This window comes from Lagopus leucura, unplaced genomic scaffold, assembly GCF_019238085.1.
Source record: "Lagopus leucura isolate 7727_CA_CO unplaced genomic scaffold, USGS_WTPT01 Super-Scaffold_100002, whole genome shotgun sequence".
NCBI classification, from domain to species: Eukaryota; Metazoa; Chordata; class Aves; order Galliformes; family Phasianidae; genus Lagopus; species Lagopus leucura.
The window spans coordinates 41,409,972-41,431,290 of NW_024962263.1; the positions used below are offsets into that span (position 1 = coordinate 41,409,972).

Sequence of the window (21,319 nt, forward strand, 5' to 3'; positions counted from 1 at the left end):
TTGTTCTGAAACAAGGACCTCAAAAGGTCTTATAATTGCTGCATTGCAGTAGATAATCTGTCACTTCATGTAACACTTTCTCTTCTGACATACATGACCTTGCATTTGCAAGTTTTATGTTCATGTAAGATAAATAAGCCCATGATTTCAATTTATCTGGATTATTCCAGTTGACTCCAGAATCATTTGCAAGCTTTTATCAGTAACTTTGGGATTTTTTTTCCAGATGCTAGCAAAGTGTTTGGTGTTATATTTGTCAACACTAGATACACAGCTATTGAAGAGCACTGAGAACTAATTGCCCTAGAAATAATTCTATTTGGTGATTGTTACCTCCATGAAACTTATTTTTGAGTGCCAGTTAAATCCATATTAAGTGAATTTTAAAAGGTTATCATATTTTTGTGTAGGTGGAACTAAGCAAAATTGTCTTGTTCAGAATAAATGCAGTTATCCATTGTCAGACAAACTTGGTAAAAAGAGGATTTGTTTAACAAAACTCATATGCTGTAGAACTTTGAATGTTTTGAATATTTGAATATTTCCCAGTTAGCTGTGCTGCTTCTCTTCCATGACTTTTTTTCTGTTTCCTTTTGGCACAGTAATCTTGACTTGGGAAATACATAGGTGGACGCTTACTATAATAGCATTCATTAGTTTACAATAAGCAGATTTCTAGGATCTGATGTTGTGTTTAAATCATGAAGTATTTGCAGAGTGCTTTTGGAGACCTTGTCCTCTCTCTCCAAGCACCTTGAACATAGGTGTGCAGCAGTATGTAGGTATGGCTCCCAAAATACTTGGACCTACTTCACGAACGAACCACCCTAGCTCCTTATACTCCTTGATTTGATTTTTATCTCCTTATAATAGGTAAGAAAAACAAGCCAGGCAGCATTGTTAGTTCTCCTGGAACAAGAACTCATAGAGAGATACGATGTGGAGACCAAAGTATGCCCTGTTCTGATAGACCTGACAGCACCAGACAGCAATGATGATGTGAAGACAGAGGCCGTGGCTGTAAGTAACAGCAGTATCAAACTAGAGGGTATAATGGTCTCTTGAATTGTTGGTAATGCTGTGTGATTACTGTGATGCTATTGTGTTTCCAAGATGTGCATCAATATGGTACTAGAGAGAAAAACTTACATCGCTATCCATAACTAATCCATAACTTTTTCTGTGCCATCTTATACTCAAGTCAAGGTTAGATTTAATTTCAGTATGTTATATAGGCTATGAAGAAAAACCCATTTGGACAAACCAGCACAGGATATTAATTTTCATTGGCTTACAAAGCATCTACTTCTTGTTTTTTGCAGGCTTGTTTTATGAGGGGTTTAAATAGCATATGTGGAAAATTTCTATCTGTGGCAAATCTATGATCCTTGAATTCTCTTTGTCACTACTTTCTGTTCTGTTCTCTTTAATGATTTTTTTTTGTTGTGTGGGTTGGTGTTTTTTGGATAAAATAATAAGCATATTTGATAATTAAAACTTTTGTGTCCAAATGGTCAGCAAATGAATATTTTAAAGGAAAAATGTCAGAAGCTGTATGTCCATTCTCTTTTAAAATTTAGAATTTTGTGTAAGAAGTTAAAGCTGCCACTTTCTTTGGTATAACGCAAATGCACAGTATTTGTATATTAGGGAATTGCAGATGGACAGTGCTCTCAGATATAGGGTATGTTTTTTTTTTAATGTCTCTGTGTGGAGCTGGTAGTTGGACTTGATGATCCTTATGGGCCCCTTCCAACTCAGGATATTCTGTTTTTCTATGATCAATATCAACCATTTTAAATTATTTTTATCGAATCATAGAGAAAATAATAGAAGACACTTAACCATATTATTAAGTAATAATTTTCTGTTAAAAAAATTCCTCAAGTACTTGAACAGTCAGATCTTTTCAGTTGAAGGACTGATTTATTTATTTTTTTTTCAGTAGTTCTTCATGATTTCAGTTTTCTATATCAGAAAATTAAGTGTAAAAAAGCTCTGCTTAACTGACATGAAATTGTGTATTGTGCAAGCATTCCTAACTAGTGTCTGTCTGTCTTGCCATTAGATAATGTGCAAAATGGCCTCCATGGTGGGAAAGGACATCACGGAAAGACTTGTTCTGCCTAGGTTTTGTGAGATGTGCTGTGACTGCAGAATGTTTCATGTTCGTAAGGTACATATTATCAGCACCTCATCTGGATTATCTGTGAACGGAGTGTCATCAGTTTGGAACTTGCCTTTGTCTGAAGGACACCTTCCTGCTAGATTGCATCTGTCACATGCTTAAGTGAAAGCTATGGGGCTTCCTTGTAGTTTGTATTTCCATAGATTTTATATTTGATGCTGACTTTTTTTTCCCTGAGTACTTACCTTTATTATTTGAAACAAAGAAAGAGCTGTCCTTACGATTGTGCAGGTAACCATGAAAATGTGAACCAGCTGGAACTGATAAAGCATCAGCTACCTGAGCTCATACCTCTGTGCGTAGACATAAAGATGCTCATTAAGATGAGGCAAACTAGTATGCCATCATGAAACTTAGGTGTTGAGACTGCGTTTTGGTTTCACCTTGCTATTGGATAGCTTCTTCTCCTTTGTAATTGCTTGTATTATTTCATTTGACAGCACTTTGAACGTATTTTATTCTTCCTTTTCGCTTCAGTTTTGGGGTGGTTCTTTTGGGATTAAATCATTAGTCAAGTTTAAAAAGAGAAAGTTAAACTAAAACTCCAGAAGATCTTAAAAAGAAGAAAATATTTTAATCTTTTTTTTTTAACACTGTAGAAATAGGTAGAATGGGGAAACGGCAGATTGTGAGTTAGTGTCAAAAATTGTTCCCCTAGTTTTAAAAGCTGTTTAGTTATTTCTTTTGACTTTCTATGCTGTATTAAAGAATTGTCATAGTGGTTATTTCTTGCGTTTCATTTGCAAGGTATGTGCAGCCAACTTTGGAGATATCTGCAGTGTGGTTGGGCAGCAGGCCACTGAAGAAATGCTGGTAAGCTATCTATTAAAGGATTTTTCTTTTTAGTGCAAGTCAGTAGTGGAGTTAGATGTGGGACAGCAAAGGACAGATAAAAGAATTAGGCAACGACTACTATGTTCTCTTAGTAAGAAGAGTCTATAACAGCTGTGACTTTTCAGTTTGGCTGGTACAAGGCTTTGTTTAAGATTTATAAAATTTTGAAGACCGTTAATAAAGACTTCTTAGAATCATAGAACCCTTAGAGTTGGAAGGGAGCTTTAAAATCATCTAGTCCGACTCCATTGCAATGAACAGGGACACCACAGCTAGATCAGGTTGCCCAGGGCCTGATCCAGCCTCACCTTGAAAGTCTTCAGGCATGGGGCATCAAGCACATCACTAGGCAGCCTGTTCCAGTGCCTCACCACCCTTCCTGTAAAAGATTTTTTCCTTGTTTCTAACCTAAATCTACCCTCTTTGATCTTGAAGCTGTTTCCCTTTGTTCTGTCACCACAGACCCTACTAAGGGAGTCTGTCCTCTTCTTTCCTGTAGCTCCCCTGTAGATACTGAGACGCCTTTATCAGGTCACTGAGAGCCTTCTCTTATACAAGACACAATCTAGAGCTAAGAGACGGTTTAAATCAGCCTAAAGAAAATACTTCAGGTTGTGAAGATAGAGAATATCAGTAAATTCTGAAAGATATTAGGCAAGAAATAGACAGGAGTGTATCTTCTAACGTCTATAATGCAATGAGAAATTACAGGTACAGGTGAGTAAGAGGAGAGTAGGCTGCTAGGAGGGGCAAGTCTGATACAGTCTTTTGAAGTTATTCTTCAGATATGTGAATATTCCTTGTATGTATCTGCAGGTAACATGAGTGCCAGTGATTAGAAGGGTGGTGCTACTGAATGTGTGTTTTGTCTTGTGAACGTTCAACTGAGGTATCTGTTGAGCGTGAGGGCAGAGAATTTGATGGGGGGAAATGAGCATGGAAAAGAACTCGCTTTGAAACAAGCGCTGCCTGTTAAGACTTGCAACTTGCTGTGTTCTGAACAGTTGCCGAGGTTTTTCCAGCTCTGCTCTGATAACGTGTGGGGAGTTCGGAAAGCCTGTGCTGAATGCTTCATGGCAGTTTCTTGTGCAACGTCACAAGAAGTCCGGCGGACAAAGTTGTCAACCCTTTTTATTAATTTGATTAGTGATCCTTCGCGATGGGTAAGAAACGCTTCTTATTTCTTGAATAGCTGTTCAGTACAGTTTAGTGATTTGATTGTGATATTCTGCATACAACTTCTCCCCGTAGGTATGGATAACTTAAGTTGTTTCACGCATCTTGAGAAAGATTCTTGTTGGAATGCTTGGTTTTCCAGCAGGCAGAAGAATTTCTTTCTATTTCCACCACAACATGGAGGAAAAACTGTGCCACCAGGACCGCTTTTCTTAGCTACAGAAGTTGCTATGGCTTAACAACACTAAAGATCATCAGCAGAGCTAAAAAATTAGTTGGAATTTATTTATATTTCACAGATCCCTCCCTACTTCCTTTTTTTGACTCCAAGGTCTATGCTTTAAAGATTAAGTTTGTTATTGAGCAGGCTACTTCCAAGAGCCGGAAGTAGATCTTTTGCACAGGGGCATGAGCTCTTGGATCCTTGGAAATCATGCAAGTTGTAGTCCAGCAGATTTAATCAAATAAAAGAAATGAAGGGTGGATACGATGATTGGTGAGGCAGGAAGATTAAATAGGAGGAGAAAGGAGGAACAAATTAAAGTATAAAGAATCACAAAGGGGGCAAAAAAACGCAAAGCATGTTATCATTCAAATTCAAAACAGTGAAAAGTCTGTTCACTACCGCAAAGTTCTTTTCCTTCTAAGTCATTATCTCAACTGAACTTTCAAATTCACCCACTTCTGCTATTTAAATGCATGTGATTTTTTTGGCTGTGGAGCGTGGGCCCATCAACACAGTTACTTGTGATTTAACTGTTTTTTCCTAATGTTTTTCACTTAGCACTCTAGGCATACAACTGGTTTAATCTTCCAAGAAACTCTACTGTTACTTTCCTATGTAGACTTATGACCCTTCCTGTTGCTAACAATAGACTTATGTTTCATAAGAATTTATATTATATTTACATAATTTATTTTTCCTTGGACCTTTTCCACTAGGTCCGACAAGCTGCTTTTCAGTCTTTGGGGCCTTTCATATCAACTTTTGCTAATCCATCCAGCAGTGGTCAGTATTTTAAAGAAGAAGATGATAAAAACTCAGAGGACCATGCTTCTGCACAGGAAAACAGGTGAAGAATTTCCTCCTTGTTTTTTTCCTGTGTGAGCTGCAAGTTAAAAAAGATACCTTTCCTGCATGAACTGAGTGTTTATCTTGGAAAAATCTGTAACTTCTTGTCTTAATCCACTACCAGAATTTTCAGTTATCTATTAAAAATACTGAACTATTCAGTAGTTTAGAATATCTTCAGGTACCTTAGGATATACCTTCTATGACACAGCTTGGTAGATGAGGATACTGTCTGTCATAGAATCATATCATAGAATGGTTTGGGTTGAAAAGAACCTTTCAGATAGTCTATTTCCAACCTCCCTGCTATAGGCAGGGACACCTGCCTCTAGACCAGGTTGCTCAAAGCCCCATCCAGCCTGGCCTTGAGTGCTTCCAGGGAGGGGGCATTTACAATCCCGCTGGGCAAAACTATATGGATGGCTGTAAGATATTTGATCTTCCTAAGATTCTTGTAGAGGAGCTGTTGTTGATCATACAGTCATAGAATTGCTCAGGTTGGAAAAGACCTTAAAGATCATCGGGTCCAACTATGACCTCACCATACTACTCTAACTCTAACAACCCAACTTGATGTGTGAGGCTGCACGAGCAAGTGGTGATGTGGATTGAAAACTAACTGAACAGTGAGCCCAGGGGGTGGTGATCACTGATAGAGAGTCTTTGCTGGTGGTGAGTAACTTGTGTATCACAGGGATCGGTACTGAGACCTCTTCTACTAAACACCTTAATGGTCTGGATGAGGGGCAGAGTGCACCTTCAACAAGTTTGCAAACGACACAGATCTGATAGGAGTGACATCAAGGAGCTGTGCTGCCACATCCAGAGGGACCTTGAAAGGCTTTGGAGAAGTAGTCTCACAGGAGCCTCATGAAGTTCAGCAAGGGGAAATGCAAAGTCCTGCAGCTGCAGGAGGAAGAAGTCCAGGCACCAGTGTGTGCTGAAAACTGGTGGGCTGGAAAGCAGCTTTGCAGAAAGGACCCTGGGGTTCAACTTGGTGTCCACCAGGACTGCTTGTAGCAAAGGCTAATGGTAGCCTGGGTTGCATTAGGAGTATTGCCAGCAGATCAGGGAAGGGTCACCATGCACTGTTAAGGCCATATCTAGAGAACTGTGTTCAGTTTAGGGCAAACCAGTGTAAGAGAGAGATTGAGCAATGAGAGAAAGTACAGAAGAGGGGCAAAGGGTAATAGACTATTTCCTATAAGAAAAAGCTGAGAGCTGAAATTGTTTAGCCTAGAGATGAGGAGGTTCAGGAGGGTGTGTTATTAATGTGTATGTATAGCTGAAGGGAAGCTATAAAAATGCTGAAACCAGATTGATTTCACTGGTGCCCAGCACCAAGACACTAAGCAACGAGCACAGGCTGGAGTGTAGGAGGTTTCCTTTGAACATTAAGAAGCTCTGGGCACAGGGCCCTGTGTGGCTGTGCTTGAGGAGGGCTTTGGACCACGTGACCTCCTGGAGTCCTTTCTCTTTTCAACCAGCCTTTGATTCTGTGATTTATTTTGCTATGGTGTAAGTAAATCTACTTTGATAAATAAGAAGCTGATGGTATTTGTATGAATTTTCAAAGGCATATGTTTGTGACAAGTTTATTTTGTTTTTTAAATGGTTCATTTGCTTTGTCGCTCAACAGTGAACAAACCAGAACTGCAGAAGACATCACAACAGAGGATGAGCACAACAGATCAGAGGACCCGTTCTCACACATCGACAATGACAGTTTTGCAACAAAACTTGAAAATGCCACGGGAGATCAAAATGCAGTGTCAAGTAACTCCCAGAGGGAAAGTGATTTCCAGACTGAGTCATCCTTTCATTGCACTTTGTCTTCAGATTCTTGTGGGGGAATGGCTGATGAGAACGAGCGAAGTTCTCATTGCTGTACAGCAGGACTACGGGTGGCTGGGCACAGTTCACAGGAAACCTCTCTTTCAGAGCAGGAATTGTACAACTCTTTCCATTTCTGGAGGACTCCACTTCCTGAAATAGATATTGATTTGGAGCTTCAGCAGACTTCTGAGATAATGCTCAATAGAGAAATTCAGGAACTCACGATGCCGGTATCTCCAAACATTCCTATGGCAACAAGGAAGGAGTTGGAGGAAATGATAGAAAATTTGGAACCCCATATAGATGATCCAGACGTTAAAGGTATAGTAAAAATACTGAAGCATTTTTAGTGTCTGGAGATGTGCTTATGTTACTTTAGCAGTTTGGGCTTTAACCTTATCTTTAGAAGTCAGAGGTAGTACTTTTCTCCTCATTTTCAAATAAATCACATCTAGTAGGATTTAATTGGGAAAAGTGATGATATTAACCAAAAGGGAACTTGCATATGTGTAAAGATGTTTAAAGGCAGTATGATTCCTTCCATAAACTGAACTCACATAGCAGTATAAAATTCTGACTGCTCAGCTTGACAGTGTAATCAAATAGATGGATCCACAGTATAAGCTATCAATCAGAATATTAATTTTTAATTAGCAGAGGTATGAAACAAAACAGATAAAAGATATTTTTAAATTACCAATAAAGTGATAAATGTGGTTTTCATTTTATGAGCTATCCAATCTACTTTTAAATAGTTAATCTTATTGATTTTCCTATGAAATCTTGATTGCTGCAGTCTCACATTGTCTACTTAAGTTTGCAAAGCTTTAGTGTCAAGCTGAGAACTAATCTAAAGGGAATTGTTGAAATGAGCACATGTTTTCTGATTTTAAAAAACTCTTGAAGGTAGGAAAAGGGTTTCACAAGCATGGCCATCTGGCTGAACAGCACTTCAGAGACACCTCATGAGCTGAAATAACTCGACTGATTCACACATACGTACCAGAGATAGGTTTCCTTGGTACACATATGCTGAATAAATCCTAAGGCACATCAGACTTGAGGTTACAGCCAGAAAGTCTTGAGCTATCACTATGAAAGAACCACGTTCTTCTGAAGTTGAAGCATCCCTAGATGAAAGCATGCATCTATACAAAAAAGAAAAAGTAGGAAGGAAAAAGAAGTGGTAGTTAAGAAACATATCTTAGTTTGCATGAAGATTTATGTAGCCTATCTGCTTGTACATCCAGAATTATCTTGTTACAAGTTAGTTTATTTCATGTGTGTTCATGTCTTGTCTCGGAGTGGTTTCTTGTAGCTCTTGTGACTAGATGTCTAGAGGTACTGCTGTACAGGTGCAGCTTTAGACTAGAACATTTCAGAAGAAAACTCTTACTAGGTTGTCAACACCATGAGCTGCTGGTGTGTGCAAGTTTGGAAAAGTTTGAACTGGGGTTAGTGTGTTTCTGACCAGTTTTTGTTGTTGTGGGTGGCTTTTTATTGTAATTTGTTTGTTTGGCTTTGGTCTTAATTCATAGAATCATAGAACTGTTTGTGTTGGAAGGGACATTTAAAAGTCAAACTCCCCTGCAATGAGCAGGGACACCTACAGCTAGGTCAGAGCCCCTCCAGCCTGACACTGAGAGTCTCCAGGGATGGGGCATCCACCAGCTCCCTGGGCAACCTGTTTCGGTGCCTCGCCACCACTGTAAAAGAAAATAAAATAAAAACAAAAAAAAAAAAAACACCCCAAAACTTCTTCCTTATATCCAGTCTAAATGCCCCCTCTTTTAGTTTGAAACTGTTTCACCTTGTCCTATCACAACAAACCCTGCTGAAGAGCCTGTCCCGCTATCGGATCTGTCCGGAGTGTTCTCCAGGCTGAACAGCCACAGCTCTCTCAGCCTGTCCTCATAGGAGGGGTCCTGGCCTCATTTTTCTAGCCCTCCTCTGCATGTTGTCACTCAAGTCTACCAAATTCCTGCCACTCAGGAGTCCAAAGGGATTCCTGCTTCTGCGCTGTGCTCCTGCCTTTATTGCTGCTTTTTTCACCAAGGGCAGAAGGTGCAGTGTTCATTCAGTATGTGAATGGAGTTTGCCTCACTGCAGAGTTTCCCTCCATACATTTCTGATTTTTGTAGCAAATTGAGCAAATACCAGAGAGTTCACAGAATGAAATGAGGATGAATTAATGAAAGTGTGGTTTGGGAATAAGACTGTAGTATATGATGCTGTGTGTGTGTCAGTAACATTAAATATCCAGACAGCCTTAATTCTGTCTCTGTTGCTTGTCAGTAATAGACTGAAACTTCAGTATCCTTCTTTTCATGTGTTGGGTTTGGGAGAGTACTTTCTAAATACAGAGAATTTCTTTTGAGGGGAACCATATTGCCCTGCCTCGTTGTCAGGGTTTTTGAAAGTTTTTAATAATCCTATTGATGTTTTTATTACCTGACTGCATAGAGTAACTAGTGATGCTAATAAGGTGGTGTCCATTATGGAACAGCCAGCAGAGGTCAGTGATTGCTGTGTGCTGGTTGCTGTCAGCACCAGCCTCGGGCAGCTGAACAGGTATGGAAGTTTGGTCTGAAGTTGCACCTCTCTATCATCAGAGCAGAATCCATTTCAGATTTCAAATCCTTTCTTGAAGCCCTGGAAACTGATGAGGCTTCTAGCAAACACAGTTTTTAACAGTGGCTGGCAGCCACCACTGACCATATATATATATATTTCTTTTTTCCCATAACCTCATGGTGATCTGCTTTAACTGAATCTCACTCCCCCAAATCCTTTCCCTGAGGCTTTCTTTCCAGAACTAACCTGTTGCCAGAGTACTGCATCTGAGCAATAGGTAGTTGAACAGTCAGTAACTGAGATAAGACAGCCTGTTTGCTCGCAGACAAACTCCAGCTTGGATAGTTCTGCTGTCCGATATGCAGTGCAAGGCAATGGTATGTTAATGTTAATGTGACCTCTCCTGTCTGCTGGCCAGACATCCTGAGGTCTCACAGGCTGGGAGATGGAAACCTGCACATTCCTCTGGAGCATGCCAGCTCTTTTAAAAATCGTTGTGAAGTCTTTATTGGGGTCACTTTTTTTCTAGCTCTTTCAGTCTGCTGTCTTCAGTGACTTCAGAAGCTGCTTTTCTTTCCCCATGTACTTTATCTCTTTCTTTCTTTTTCTAGGGACATTGTCTTGAGCTTTATTTATCCCCTTCTGCTCTGCATAGGGAGTGTTCAGTTGTGTAATATCAGGTTTTCTAATTGTTATTTGGTGGGTGATGGAAGTTCACTCGCACATTACTGGGGCTAGCTGTGGTTTGTGCCAGCCACAATGTGCTTTTCCAAATGGAGACCTAATATGGAAAAAACAGCCCATATGTATTACATCAGTAGACCTCACTCCAATATAAAAAACCTGTGTTTATAGGTTAGGCTACCAGCTATGCTGACAGTTAAGTACATTGTAGATGGAACAGAAGGTAAGGAGAAGAGGAGAAGAAATTCCTCTTTGTTTTAATGTTTCATTTACTATAGCAGTCTTCAACTCTCAGTCCCTGTTGCTGGGATGTTACAGGCATGTTTCCTTAGTTACTTGTATTATTGTATCTGCTAGGGCAGCCTGTAATTTTTGCTTGCCAGCAAGAAGTGAATGTGAGGAAAACAGATCCTTCAGCAAAAAGGGAGTGTGCCACTGAGAAACATCCAGGTCTTTTAGCGAAACATCAGGGGAAACAGCAATACAGCATACAGGAGGGGTGGAAAGTTCTGATAAATTAATAAGGCCAGGTAAAAAGTGGTTTTGAACGTAAAGGTTGTGCTAGTTGTTTTAGGGTGTGGGTGCGGTACAGTTAAGCAGTTCCCTTCTGAAAAATACTTTCTGCTTGAAGCGAAAGTCAGAGGAAGAAAGAGTTGATTGGTGGATGGTTTAAGATCCTGTAAGCACTGACTTTGTCTGAACAGTGCTGTATGTGGGCCCTGTGTTTTGCAGAAAGCTGACCTTCGAACTCAAATTTTTCCTGAAGGTAGTTGTGAAAGTTGGTTAGCCAGCAGATTCCCCTCCACTCGCCCCTCTACGACCTTACTTCCCATGAACTCTGAGACCTTACTGTGTGGTGTGCAGTGGCATCATGAGAGAACATGCCCCAGCAGTGAAGGCCACTCCTCAGGACACAATTTGTGTTTCAGGATCTTCAAGCATCCACCTAGAGCTGTGCACATGTGCAGATATACACATGCGCTCTCTTTTCCTCCCATACCGAGCACTCCATCAATCTCCATTCCTCCATAGTGGCTGGATTTATTTTTTTCTTCTTAGTTAAGACCTTAAGAATTTTATTGTATTTAGATAATTCACCTTCCAATAAACAGGGGCATCTACAGCAGATCAGGTTGCTCAGAGCCCCTTCCAGCCTGACCTTGCATGTCTCCAGGAATGAGGTATCCACCACCTCTCTGGGCAGCCTGTTCTGGTGCTTCATTAACCTTGTTGCAAAAAGCTCATTCCTTCTATCCAATCTAAACCTCACAACCTCACTCGCTTCAGTTTGAAACCATTTCCTCTTGTCCTGTCACAACGGATAAGACAAGGCCCTTGGCAACAGGAGCTGTGGAGAAACAGGAAGGCAATGGTGATCAGTGAAGTCTGTGGGAGTTTGGCATTTGAAATGATCTTTGAAATGATCACCCATTTTGCTTATTTTTAAAGAGTGGGTTTGTTTGTTTGTTTGTTTTTGGAGTAATTTACCAACCTCCTTGATCTTGCTAATCTTCATGGGCTCTGAAGTGCTGAGATTTATCGTCACTGAAATGACATTTGAACAGTAAAGTCATAGCAAGCTTTTGTTAATCTTAGGAATTGTACTGTCAAATTCCTGACACTGTACTGGGATCATGGATGTAAAATGCTATGTTAGAAAAGAGTTTTGTTCTTTTGGTGGCTTCTTATGAGCGGTTTTGTTTTGAAGTTTCTGTTGTATGGTGAGTTTTTCCTGTTGAGGTGAATTCTAGTAGTTTTACAGTAAGAAAATCTTGCGGTTATCTTAGACATTTTACACAGGTACGGACTATATTGAAAAGAATTGCCTTCTACTTATCAGACCTCATTCAGAAACCAGGGACCTCTGTGTGTTTTTGCTAGCTCAGATTGCATCAAGTTACAGTTTTGTTTCTTGTAATGGATACATAGCGCAGAAGGGAGAACTCCTGTCTATACCAACCAGTCCAGTTTTCTTTGTCTAATTCTTATTGCTAGCTATCCAGCATTCAGATTCTGTAACTTGGTATGGCAAACTGAGATTGAATACAGATATATGGTTTGCTGTTGGATTTCAAAATGGGCATGGTGTTTAAATAACCTTGGAAAAGCCATTTCTGTATGATGAGCATGGCTTCTGGGTAGCTGGGTATATTTAATGGGTCAGGAGATGGAGGAAAGAAGGCAGGCTACATTGGGCAGCACTGAACGCTGGGCTGCTTGCAGGTAAGGTTGATCACGATACCAGTCTGCTTAGGTCAAGCTGTACCCAGCCAACATTGCTCAGCAAGAGGTTTGGGTTTTTTAACTGGCAGATTCCCTTCCACTCTTCCCTCTAAGACCTTACTTCCCATGAACTCTGAGGCATTACCGTGTGGTTCTTCAGCTGTTCCTCAATTAAACCAACATCTGACAGTTAACTGGCCATGCTAGGTTTATTGCAGTTCAGTCTCTCATCCCTTTCTCTTTCGTATGCTGCAGCACAAGTGGAGGTGTTGTCTGCTGCACTCAGAGCATCCAGTTTGAATCCTCAGGAAGAGACAGTGGCCAGCATTAGCAAGGGAACAGACTCTCAGACTGAGCTAACCAGCAGTGACCAACAAAATTTTCAGCCCATACTGAGTGATATTGTGCCTTTAATTGGTGACACTGTTGAGGTAAGAAGTTTTGTGCTCTTTTTTTTTTTTTTTTTTTTTCTTCCTGATACTGATTTCCGTGCTCCAGTAACAGAGCTGTATTTTGTTTTTGTGCAGTAATTGCAGTTAAATGCTTCCTACTTTGGCTAGCATGATGCTTGGTTTTGTTGGCTGGTATTGAAACCCAAGCTACTAAAATAAAACGAGTTTGTTGGGGTATTTTTAGTTTTGCTTGTTGTTTTATCTAAGCTGTTGGACTGTGAAGCCCAAAAGCATTCAGGGAGTGGAGGAATGTGGCATTTATTTGGATACTGCTGCTTATGCTTATACACAATCCTAACGGAGCATTACAAGTGTGTTTTGATTTCTTAGAACAAAAATCAACCTGCCACCAACTCCTGATGTTGTGCTTTATTTGTTTCCTAACTGTAGCATCAGTTGTAGTGACTTTTTTTGGTGCTAACTTACAAAATGATAGAGCAAATGAATCCTCTGTCCTTCTAATTTTGGGGGATAATGAGAGTTGTGTTACCTAGGGGTAAGTTTTATTTCTGTATGGAATGTGGTGCTGACAGAAAGCTCATGGCATTTTTTATAAAGTTGTTTATATGTGTTTCAATTTTACTCTCCAAAAGGATGCTCTTAATCTGTCAGTGCCTTGTTTGTTACTGGCACCAAATCAAGGACTCATTTTACCAGTGCAAGGATATCAAAGAGGTGACCTAGAATTTGGGAATCGAGCTGTGATGTGTTAAGCAAAGGGTCTGTTGCTTGTAGCAGCAAAGAGAGCTCTGATTTTTTTGCAGGTGGTTGGTTTTAATTATTTTGATTTTTGTAGCTAAAAGTCAATATGGGAGTAGAAGCTTTAGAAAAATCAGGGTACTGTAATCTGCCTTTGAAAGCAGCTGTCACAGTTTTTCACACAAAGCAAAATCAAAGTTTGCTTGTCCTTCTGCAGCTGGGTGGGTTTCTGAAAGGGTTAATGCTACGTGTCAAAGGGGTTTCTTTTTTTTTTTTTATTTAAAAATAGGCAAAAAGACATGATAAGGGAGAACAGGTGAGTCTTTGGTACATAGGTACAGCCTGTTTGGTGAGTGTGAGATGCCCTGTTCTGTTTTTCCTCAGGAGCAACCATTCTGCTTTCCTTTAGGTTGCATACCCTCTGTAAGGCTCAATAAACAAATGTAAGCTTTAAGAAATCCTTCAACTCATTTTCACAGTGGATGAGTGTGAGAATTCCCTCTTTTTGGTTGGAAGGAGGAGGAGGAAAAGAAACAGAAAGGAAACTGAAATAAAATTTGCCCATCTTTGCCTGGCACAAGAGAGAAGTGGGAGTGGTGCCAGGAGGAGATGGGCTCAAATCTGACCTTCTAGACTGGCCCCTGCTCTGTTAGGAGGCACCACCAGCAATGCTCATCCCGTTGTATTTGGAGAACTCCAGTGGTGTGACCCACATGTTACTTACATTTTCCTTAATGCAGTCTCAAAAGTATTCCCCTCCTGTGATTTTCATTCCATAAGAACCAAAATGGAGCAAACTAAGAGAAGCTTTTGTTTAAAATTTAAAGCAGAAACGTTCATCTAATACACCTTTTGATTTCAGGCTGTAGCAAAATTGTATTTGATATTAAGACGTGTATTCCTTTAATCTCAGGAAAGGCCCTGAGGAGAGGGCAGCACTTCCTGGTGTTGATGTTTTTGTTCAATCTGTGCATGTGTTTTGTGCAACTTCTTTCTTTTTCTGTTTTTATTTTTAAATAGAATATGGATTCCACGCTTCACTATATTCATAACGACTCAGATTTGAGCACCAATAGTAGTTTCAGCCCTGAAGAAGAAAGAAAATCCAAAGTACAGGTAAATGAGAGTTCTGCTCTTCTTACCTGTGTCAGAAATACAGAGAGCTGTTGGAGAGGGTCCAGAGGAGAGCCACAAAGATGATCAGGGGACTGGAGCACCTCTCCTATGAGGACAGGTTGAGGGAGCTGGGCTTATTCAGCCTGGAGAAAAGAAGGCTGCGGGGTGACCTCACTGCAGTACCTAGAGGGAGCCTACAAACAGGAAGGGAGTCAACTCTTTGGAAGGGTAGATAACAGCAGCATAAGGGGAAGTGGTTTTAAGTTGAGGGAGGGAAGATTTAGGTTGGGTGTCAGAGGGAAGTTCTTTACAGAGAGAGTGGTGAGGTGCTGGAACAGGCTGCCCAGAGAGGTTGTGGATGCCCCATCCGTGGAGGTGTTCAAGGCCAGGTTGGATGGGGCCCTGGGCAGCCTGGTCTGATATTAAATGGGGAGGTTGGAGGCCCTGCATGTGGCAGGGGGTTGGAGATTCATGATCCTTGAGGTCCCTTTTAACCCAGGGCATTCTGTGATTCTGTCAGATAAATGGCAGTTTTGTCTAAATATAGAGATTGCTTTCATGCTGTCAGTTTCATGCACACTGTTTCATTCAGTCACTTACAATGTAATCAAATTTCTTTAAAATATGACAAACCTCTAAAACAACTAATTTTAAAATGTTCAATGTTTCCAGAGATAATGGCTTAACTTGGCATTTGCTTCTGTTTTAATTAAATATAAGAGATGACAGTGATGTGAGAACAACGCTCATAGATTTTCAGGTTCAAGTTGAATTTTCTATGGAAACTAGTCTGTAATGGCAGTAAGGTTATTGAGGAAACTGGATTTTTTAAATGTTTTGACTGGAACCACCTCCACCCCACGACAGCTTTTAAAAGAAAAAGTGTAAAAGCCATTAAACTCAAGCTGTTTCTGTCATTCCTTTCCTAAAGAAAAAGAATTTGTATTGTTTCTTAGTTCAGTATAATGCATGCATCCCTGCAGAACCACGATTGTGTGAGTGGAACCCTTTTATGGCTTCTGTGAGCTGAGCTGTTCAACAGCTGTTGATATGCTAGGGAGGCATTCTGATATGCCCCATTGGGCAGAATGGGTGCCTGAGATGAAATGGTAACAGCTGGAGCAAAGTGTTGAAGTCAACACAAAGAGGTGTTCGCCAAAGTTTAATTTCTCAGTGGGGGGAGAAAAATTGTCTTCACCAGAGATCTTTTGGTCTCTGGAAAAGCCTTCTCCGTTGTGATGACTACTCGGGGAGGCAGCACTGAACCGCCTGTACTCTGCCTCCACTTCTCTCCAACCACAGCATGTTCATTTGGCTCTCTGCTCTCCCTTCCCCCAGAAGACAAGATGTTGAGAAGAACAGGAAAACCATTTTTGAAGCAAGTCTTGTAATTTGCTCTTTTGCTCATTTTATGGATGAGTTAAAACAGGCGATTTGCACAGCCTGTGAGGCTGAATGTTTGTGAGAAAGGTAGTCTGTTCAATCTCCTGCTTTGCTTAAGTAGACACTGATCCACCTGCTGCTCATCTGCTGTAGTGGTCGGTGTTTTCTGACAGCCCCCACACGTGTTGTCATTTCTTTGGAACTTCTTGGTGAAACTGTATGAAATGTAAAACTTTTGTATTCTTACTGCAAGATTTCATTAAATAATGACCTATAGTTGTGGAAAAAATGATGTTCTCACAGTTTTCCTTGGAGTTTTTATAAATTTTATGAAGATCTGTTGAAAATAAATACCCTTTTCTTGCTGTAGGACGTTGTACCTCAAGCCTTGCTAGATCAGTATTTATCAATGACTGATCCATCTCGCGCACAAACTGTTGATACCGAGATTGCCAAACACTGTGCCTACAGCCTACCAGGTGTGGCACTCACATTAGGCAGACAGAACTGGCACTGCTTGAAGGATACCTATGAGACACTGGCATCTGACATGCAGGTAAGCTCAGGAAACTCCAAATAAAGAATAATGTGAATAATGATCATTTCTGTTGTTTGCTGGTTGTTGGGTTGCTCTGCTCTTTAAATGGAGCTCTCTGTCACTGATGCTAGCTATTCGAATAACGAGTTAAAGTATAACTGTCATGTCAGGTGAAGCTGGGAGTGTGTGGTTCTCAAGCAATAAGAAAGTGGGCTGTTGGACACAGTGCATTTGTGGAGATGGATCTTCAGTAGGAATGTGAGGAAAGGTGTCTGATCTCTTGAGATCTCATGGCAGTGCTTGGGATTCTCATCGGTCGAAGAATTTGGGTTGCGCTGCGGTGTGCAAGCAGACTCGTGTCCCTGCAGGCATGTCTGGAGCTCAGTGAGTCAGCCTCACGCCGCGATCTGGAGGCCTTTTGATGCTGCACTCAGTCAGTCATAAGGGGATAACATCACTATCGCAGTACAGCATTGCTGTTTTTAAAACAAACCCTGGAAATAGCAGCGTCTTCCTTGTTGCTAGGTGGTAGGGAGGTGGTTCTGTGCATTTCACTGTTGGTTTGCAATTGTTTCCCAGTCCTTCCTTTCTTCCTTTTTTGGAGATGCTCACTTTTTTTGAGCATTCTCAGACTGCTTCACCTCTCTTGAACTTGCTGCTTGCTATGTCAGTGCTGCAATTCTTAGTGGTGCATACTGAGTAATTTTATACACAGCCATTGCTCATATTTTCCAAACTGTTGTGCAGCCTTTAAAAACAAGTGGCTAATAAATTTAAAACATGCATAAAAATACATTACCCTGTCTTCAACGCTGTTCAAAGTTTCATTGCCATTCTAATCCAAATTAAGACTGAATCACCAAAGTAGGGTGGGAAAAAAACCAGTACCCATACTCACTGGAAGGTGCTAAAGAAGAGATGCTGTTGAGCTTTTAAAAGCACGCAGTGTGAATAGTTACTTGATTTTGGTTAAGTAAAAGCTCCACTGATCCTTGGACTTCTAGGAGCTCTCCATGGGTGAATCTTTACTTATTAGGGAAGTTGTAAGGGGTTGGAACTTGATGATCCTTGAGGGTCCTTTCCAATCCAAGCCACTCTATGATACTGAAAGATGCCAGCTGAAGTACTGTGGGATGTCTTTCATGTTCTGTTTTACAAGTTTTGAGTGAAAGAACAGTTGTATGGGACTGATTTAAACAAAAGGATTTGTAACTGAGCTCCTGAATCTTCAGGTGGAAGGAATGACACCTCATCATTTGTCTGGGATTTGTAAGTGTCGTCGTTCTCTGGAGAGCCAGCCAATATATTGACCACCAGGTTAAAATAGAGCACTTCATCTGATCCATCAGTCAGATTTATTCTTTTATTTGTCAACTTCTTTCAGTGGAAAGTTCGGCGGACACTGGCATTTTCCATACATGAACTTGCTGTCATCCTTGGAGACCAACTTACAGCTGGGGATTTAGTTCCTGTCTTCAATGGCTTCTTAAAAGACCTGGACGAAGTCAGGATAGGCGTGCTTAAACATTTGCATGACTTTCTAAAGGTATGTCTGTGTTCATTTTTGGCCCAGTGAGACCACGCATTTTTGCTTTATTTCTTTGTGTGCTTATTTAACATAGCAGCAGTATAATCCTTTATGGGCGTATGGAAAGAATATTGCGTTTCATCATGCCCCCTGGGACTTTATTGATGTAAGCATAATAGAGTTTAGCCCAGCAAAGCATCGTTATTGCTAAAGGTGAATTTCTAAAAATGAAATTAAGTGTTCAGTCAATTGTACTTTGCAGCTCTTGTTCTGCCTCTGGATGTTTGTAACCTATATTTCTTCCTATAAATTTGTATTCATTTTTACAGCTGCTTCATCTGGACAAAAGAAGAGAATATCTTTATCAGCTCCAGGAATTCTTAGTGACTGATAACAGCAGGAACTGGCGTTTCCGTGCAGAGCTGGCTGAGTATGTGGTGCTTGTATTCTGGGTGCTTGTTGTGGGTATCTAAAAATGTCAAAATTATAAAAGCCAGTGTCTTAAAGTGTCATTCTTCATCCAGTTAGAATTAATGGACTGTCTTTATCTTCAACTTGTCTCCCTTGCATAAAAATTCCCTGTAGTTGTATATCATTTACAGTAGTTTGAAGCTGAATGTCTTTTCATCACTGTGTTGAAAACACTGGTGTTTCTTTTAAAAAAAAAAAAAAGGGGCCAGATTTGGTCATAGGAGTGTTCTAGTAATTCATATTGGTGAGTCTGAGCTCATGACCATGAAACCAAGATCTAGAGCAAGCAAGCAGCAGGAGTACTGGACCATGTAAGATGACTTTGGCTTCTTCATGGAATTGGTAGATTCTATGGGATCCTATGGGAGGCAGCTCCAAAAGGCCAAGTTGCTCAGGAAAGCAGGTATTTTTAAAACAGCATCTTCCAAATGAAGGACAGGTCTGTCTCGGTGCTCAGAAGAGCAAGATTTATTGAGAGCTCTGCTTGGCTAAGAAGTGAACTCAGGACTGAGCCTGAATGCAGAACGATTATAGAAGAGGTAAAGACAGGGTGTCAAGTGCAGGGTGCACAGAAGGTGTTTGGAAACATTACTCAGGCATGCAGGATTGTATTAGGAAAGCCAAAACTGAACTGGAGCTGAAATTTGTGTGCTATCAAGGGCAACAAGAGTTTCTACTGCTACATGAGCATGAACAAACAAGGAATACACAGAGCTGTTGCTGAAGAAGGTGGATGATTTTGTGACGAAAGCAGTCGGTGTATTGAGGGAACAGATTAACCTCCTCGTATGGTCAGCACTCACTAGATCTCATCTGAAGTAATGTACATTTTTAGGGGGCCACCAGTACAGGAAAGATGCTGATAAACTGGAACAAGTTCAACAGAGGAGACCCCAGGATGATCAGGGCTGCAGCACTTGCCATGTGAGAAGAGACTGTGGGACTGTGGCTTGTTCAGCCTGGATATAAGATGAATTTGGGGACACTAAGAGTAGCCTGGAACCCTATGGGGAGATTATAGAGTAAACAAAGCTGGACTCTGCACAGTGGTGTGTGATGGGAGGATAAGAAACAGTAGATTTAAAGTGAAATGAGAGATTCAGACTGGAATTAAGGGAAAAAATTTCACTCCAAGGACAGTCAGGCAAGGGTGCAGGCATCCAGGGAGGCTGTGCAGGCTCCATTCCTGGTGATTCTCAAGACCTGAGCAGGCAGATCTGTGTCACAGCTGACCCTGCTTGCGCAGGCATCTGGGCTAGAGTCCTCTTGAGGTTTTCTACAGGTCACTTATGTGTTGCTGCTGCTATGGCAGTGTTCAGTTGGCTGCTTGTAGCATGACATGACCCCTCTTTGGCACGCTTTTTACCATTCGTACTTGTATCTGCAACCTGCTCAAATCTTTATCAACTTGATGCACACTGGAGAAAACAGACAAGTTCTCTGTCTGCCCAGCGTGCTCTGAAGCAGAGTTTGATTAAGAAGGCTACTTATTTTGATAGGTATCCTCGATCACTGAAGTCACTAGGGTTGGTCTGTAGCTCTGCCCATTGTCTGTGCAGGGTGCTAGAATGCCTGTGCACACTGCTGTCATCCACAGTGGTGCTGCGTGGATGTTGTGGCCCATATTTGGATCCCTGTCTTGGAAGTGCAACTTCAGATCCCTCGCCTCTTCCCTAGACTTCCATTTGTTGAGCTCATTCAGCATTTCACTATTAGGGTGAACAAATGACAATTTTAAAATTTGCAGGTGACCCCCGGTGAAGCTGACTGTGTTGAAGAATAGAAGGTTTTACTTCTGAGTCACTTTATTATGGCTCTATTGTATTATGTATTATGTGGCATAGAATGGCCTGGGTTGAAAAGGACCACAACAATCATCTGGTTTCAATCCCCCTGTTTTGTGCAGGGTCGCCAACCAGCAGACCAGGCTGCCCAGAGCCACATCCAGCCTGGCCTTGAATGCCTCCAGGCATGGGGCATCCACAGCCTCCTTGGGCAACCTGTTCCAGTGCGTCACCACCCTGGCAAGTGTAATCAGTACAAGCAATCGATACCTTTCTTACTATTCTAATACCCTCTTTCGTTTTTCTTCCATCTTGTAGGCAGCTGATCTTACTTCTAGATCTGTACAGTGCCAGAGACATCTATGACTACTTGCGACCTATCGCTTTCAGCCTCTGTGCAGACAAAGTGTCTTCTGTCCGCTGGATTTCTTACAAGCTGGTAAAGCAATCTAAGTCAGTTCAGGATATCAGACTCCTCAGGGTTGGTGGTCAGAAATAATTTTTATATTTTTTATCTCTGTATTCTTCTAGGTTAGTGAAATGGTAAAAAAGCTGTACATGGCCTCAACGTCAACGTTTGTGGTAGACCTCATGAATGAACTTGTTGAAAAGTTCTGTAGATGCCGCAAATGGTCTGGCCGGCAAACTTTTGTCTTTATCTGCCAGGTGAAATGTCTTTGTTATTGTTTGTTTAAAATTATTATTACTACTACTATCATTTTGATAGGTAGAATTAAGGGGGAGTAAGCAGCTGGAAGTAT

The 21,319-nt window shown here is 41.0% G+C and overlaps 1 protein-coding gene across 8 annotated transcripts in view; it reads left to right on the top strand.

Moving 5' to 3' along the window:
• The window catches only part of PPP4R1 (protein phosphatase 4 regulatory subunit 1), a 59,939-nt gene that overhangs the window by 34,616 nt on the left and 4,004 nt on the right, over positions 1–21,319 (top strand). For all 8 annotated transcript variants that reach the window (XM_042869192.1, XM_042869193.1, XM_042869199.1 and 5 more), the window contains 13 exons: positions 874–1,020; positions 2,069–2,176; positions 2,936–3,001; positions 4,027–4,185; positions 5,141–5,271; positions 6,910–7,427; positions 12,843–13,018; positions 14,759–14,854; positions 16,608–16,793; positions 18,160–18,321; positions 18,633–18,733; positions 20,877–20,997; positions 21,090–21,224. In XM_042869192.1, coding sequence (XP_042725126.1) covers positions 874–1,020; positions 2,069–2,176; positions 2,936–3,001; positions 4,027–4,185; positions 5,141–5,271; positions 6,910–7,427; positions 12,843–13,018; positions 14,759–14,854; positions 16,608–16,793; positions 18,160–18,321; positions 18,633–18,733; positions 20,877–20,997; positions 21,090–21,224 — 2,106 coding nt within the window. The remainder of the gene's footprint in view (positions 1–873; positions 1,021–2,068; positions 2,177–2,935; positions 3,002–4,026; positions 4,186–5,140; positions 5,272–6,909; positions 7,428–12,842; positions 13,019–14,758; positions 14,855–16,607; positions 16,794–18,159; positions 18,322–18,632; positions 18,734–20,876; positions 20,998–21,089; positions 21,225–21,319) is intronic.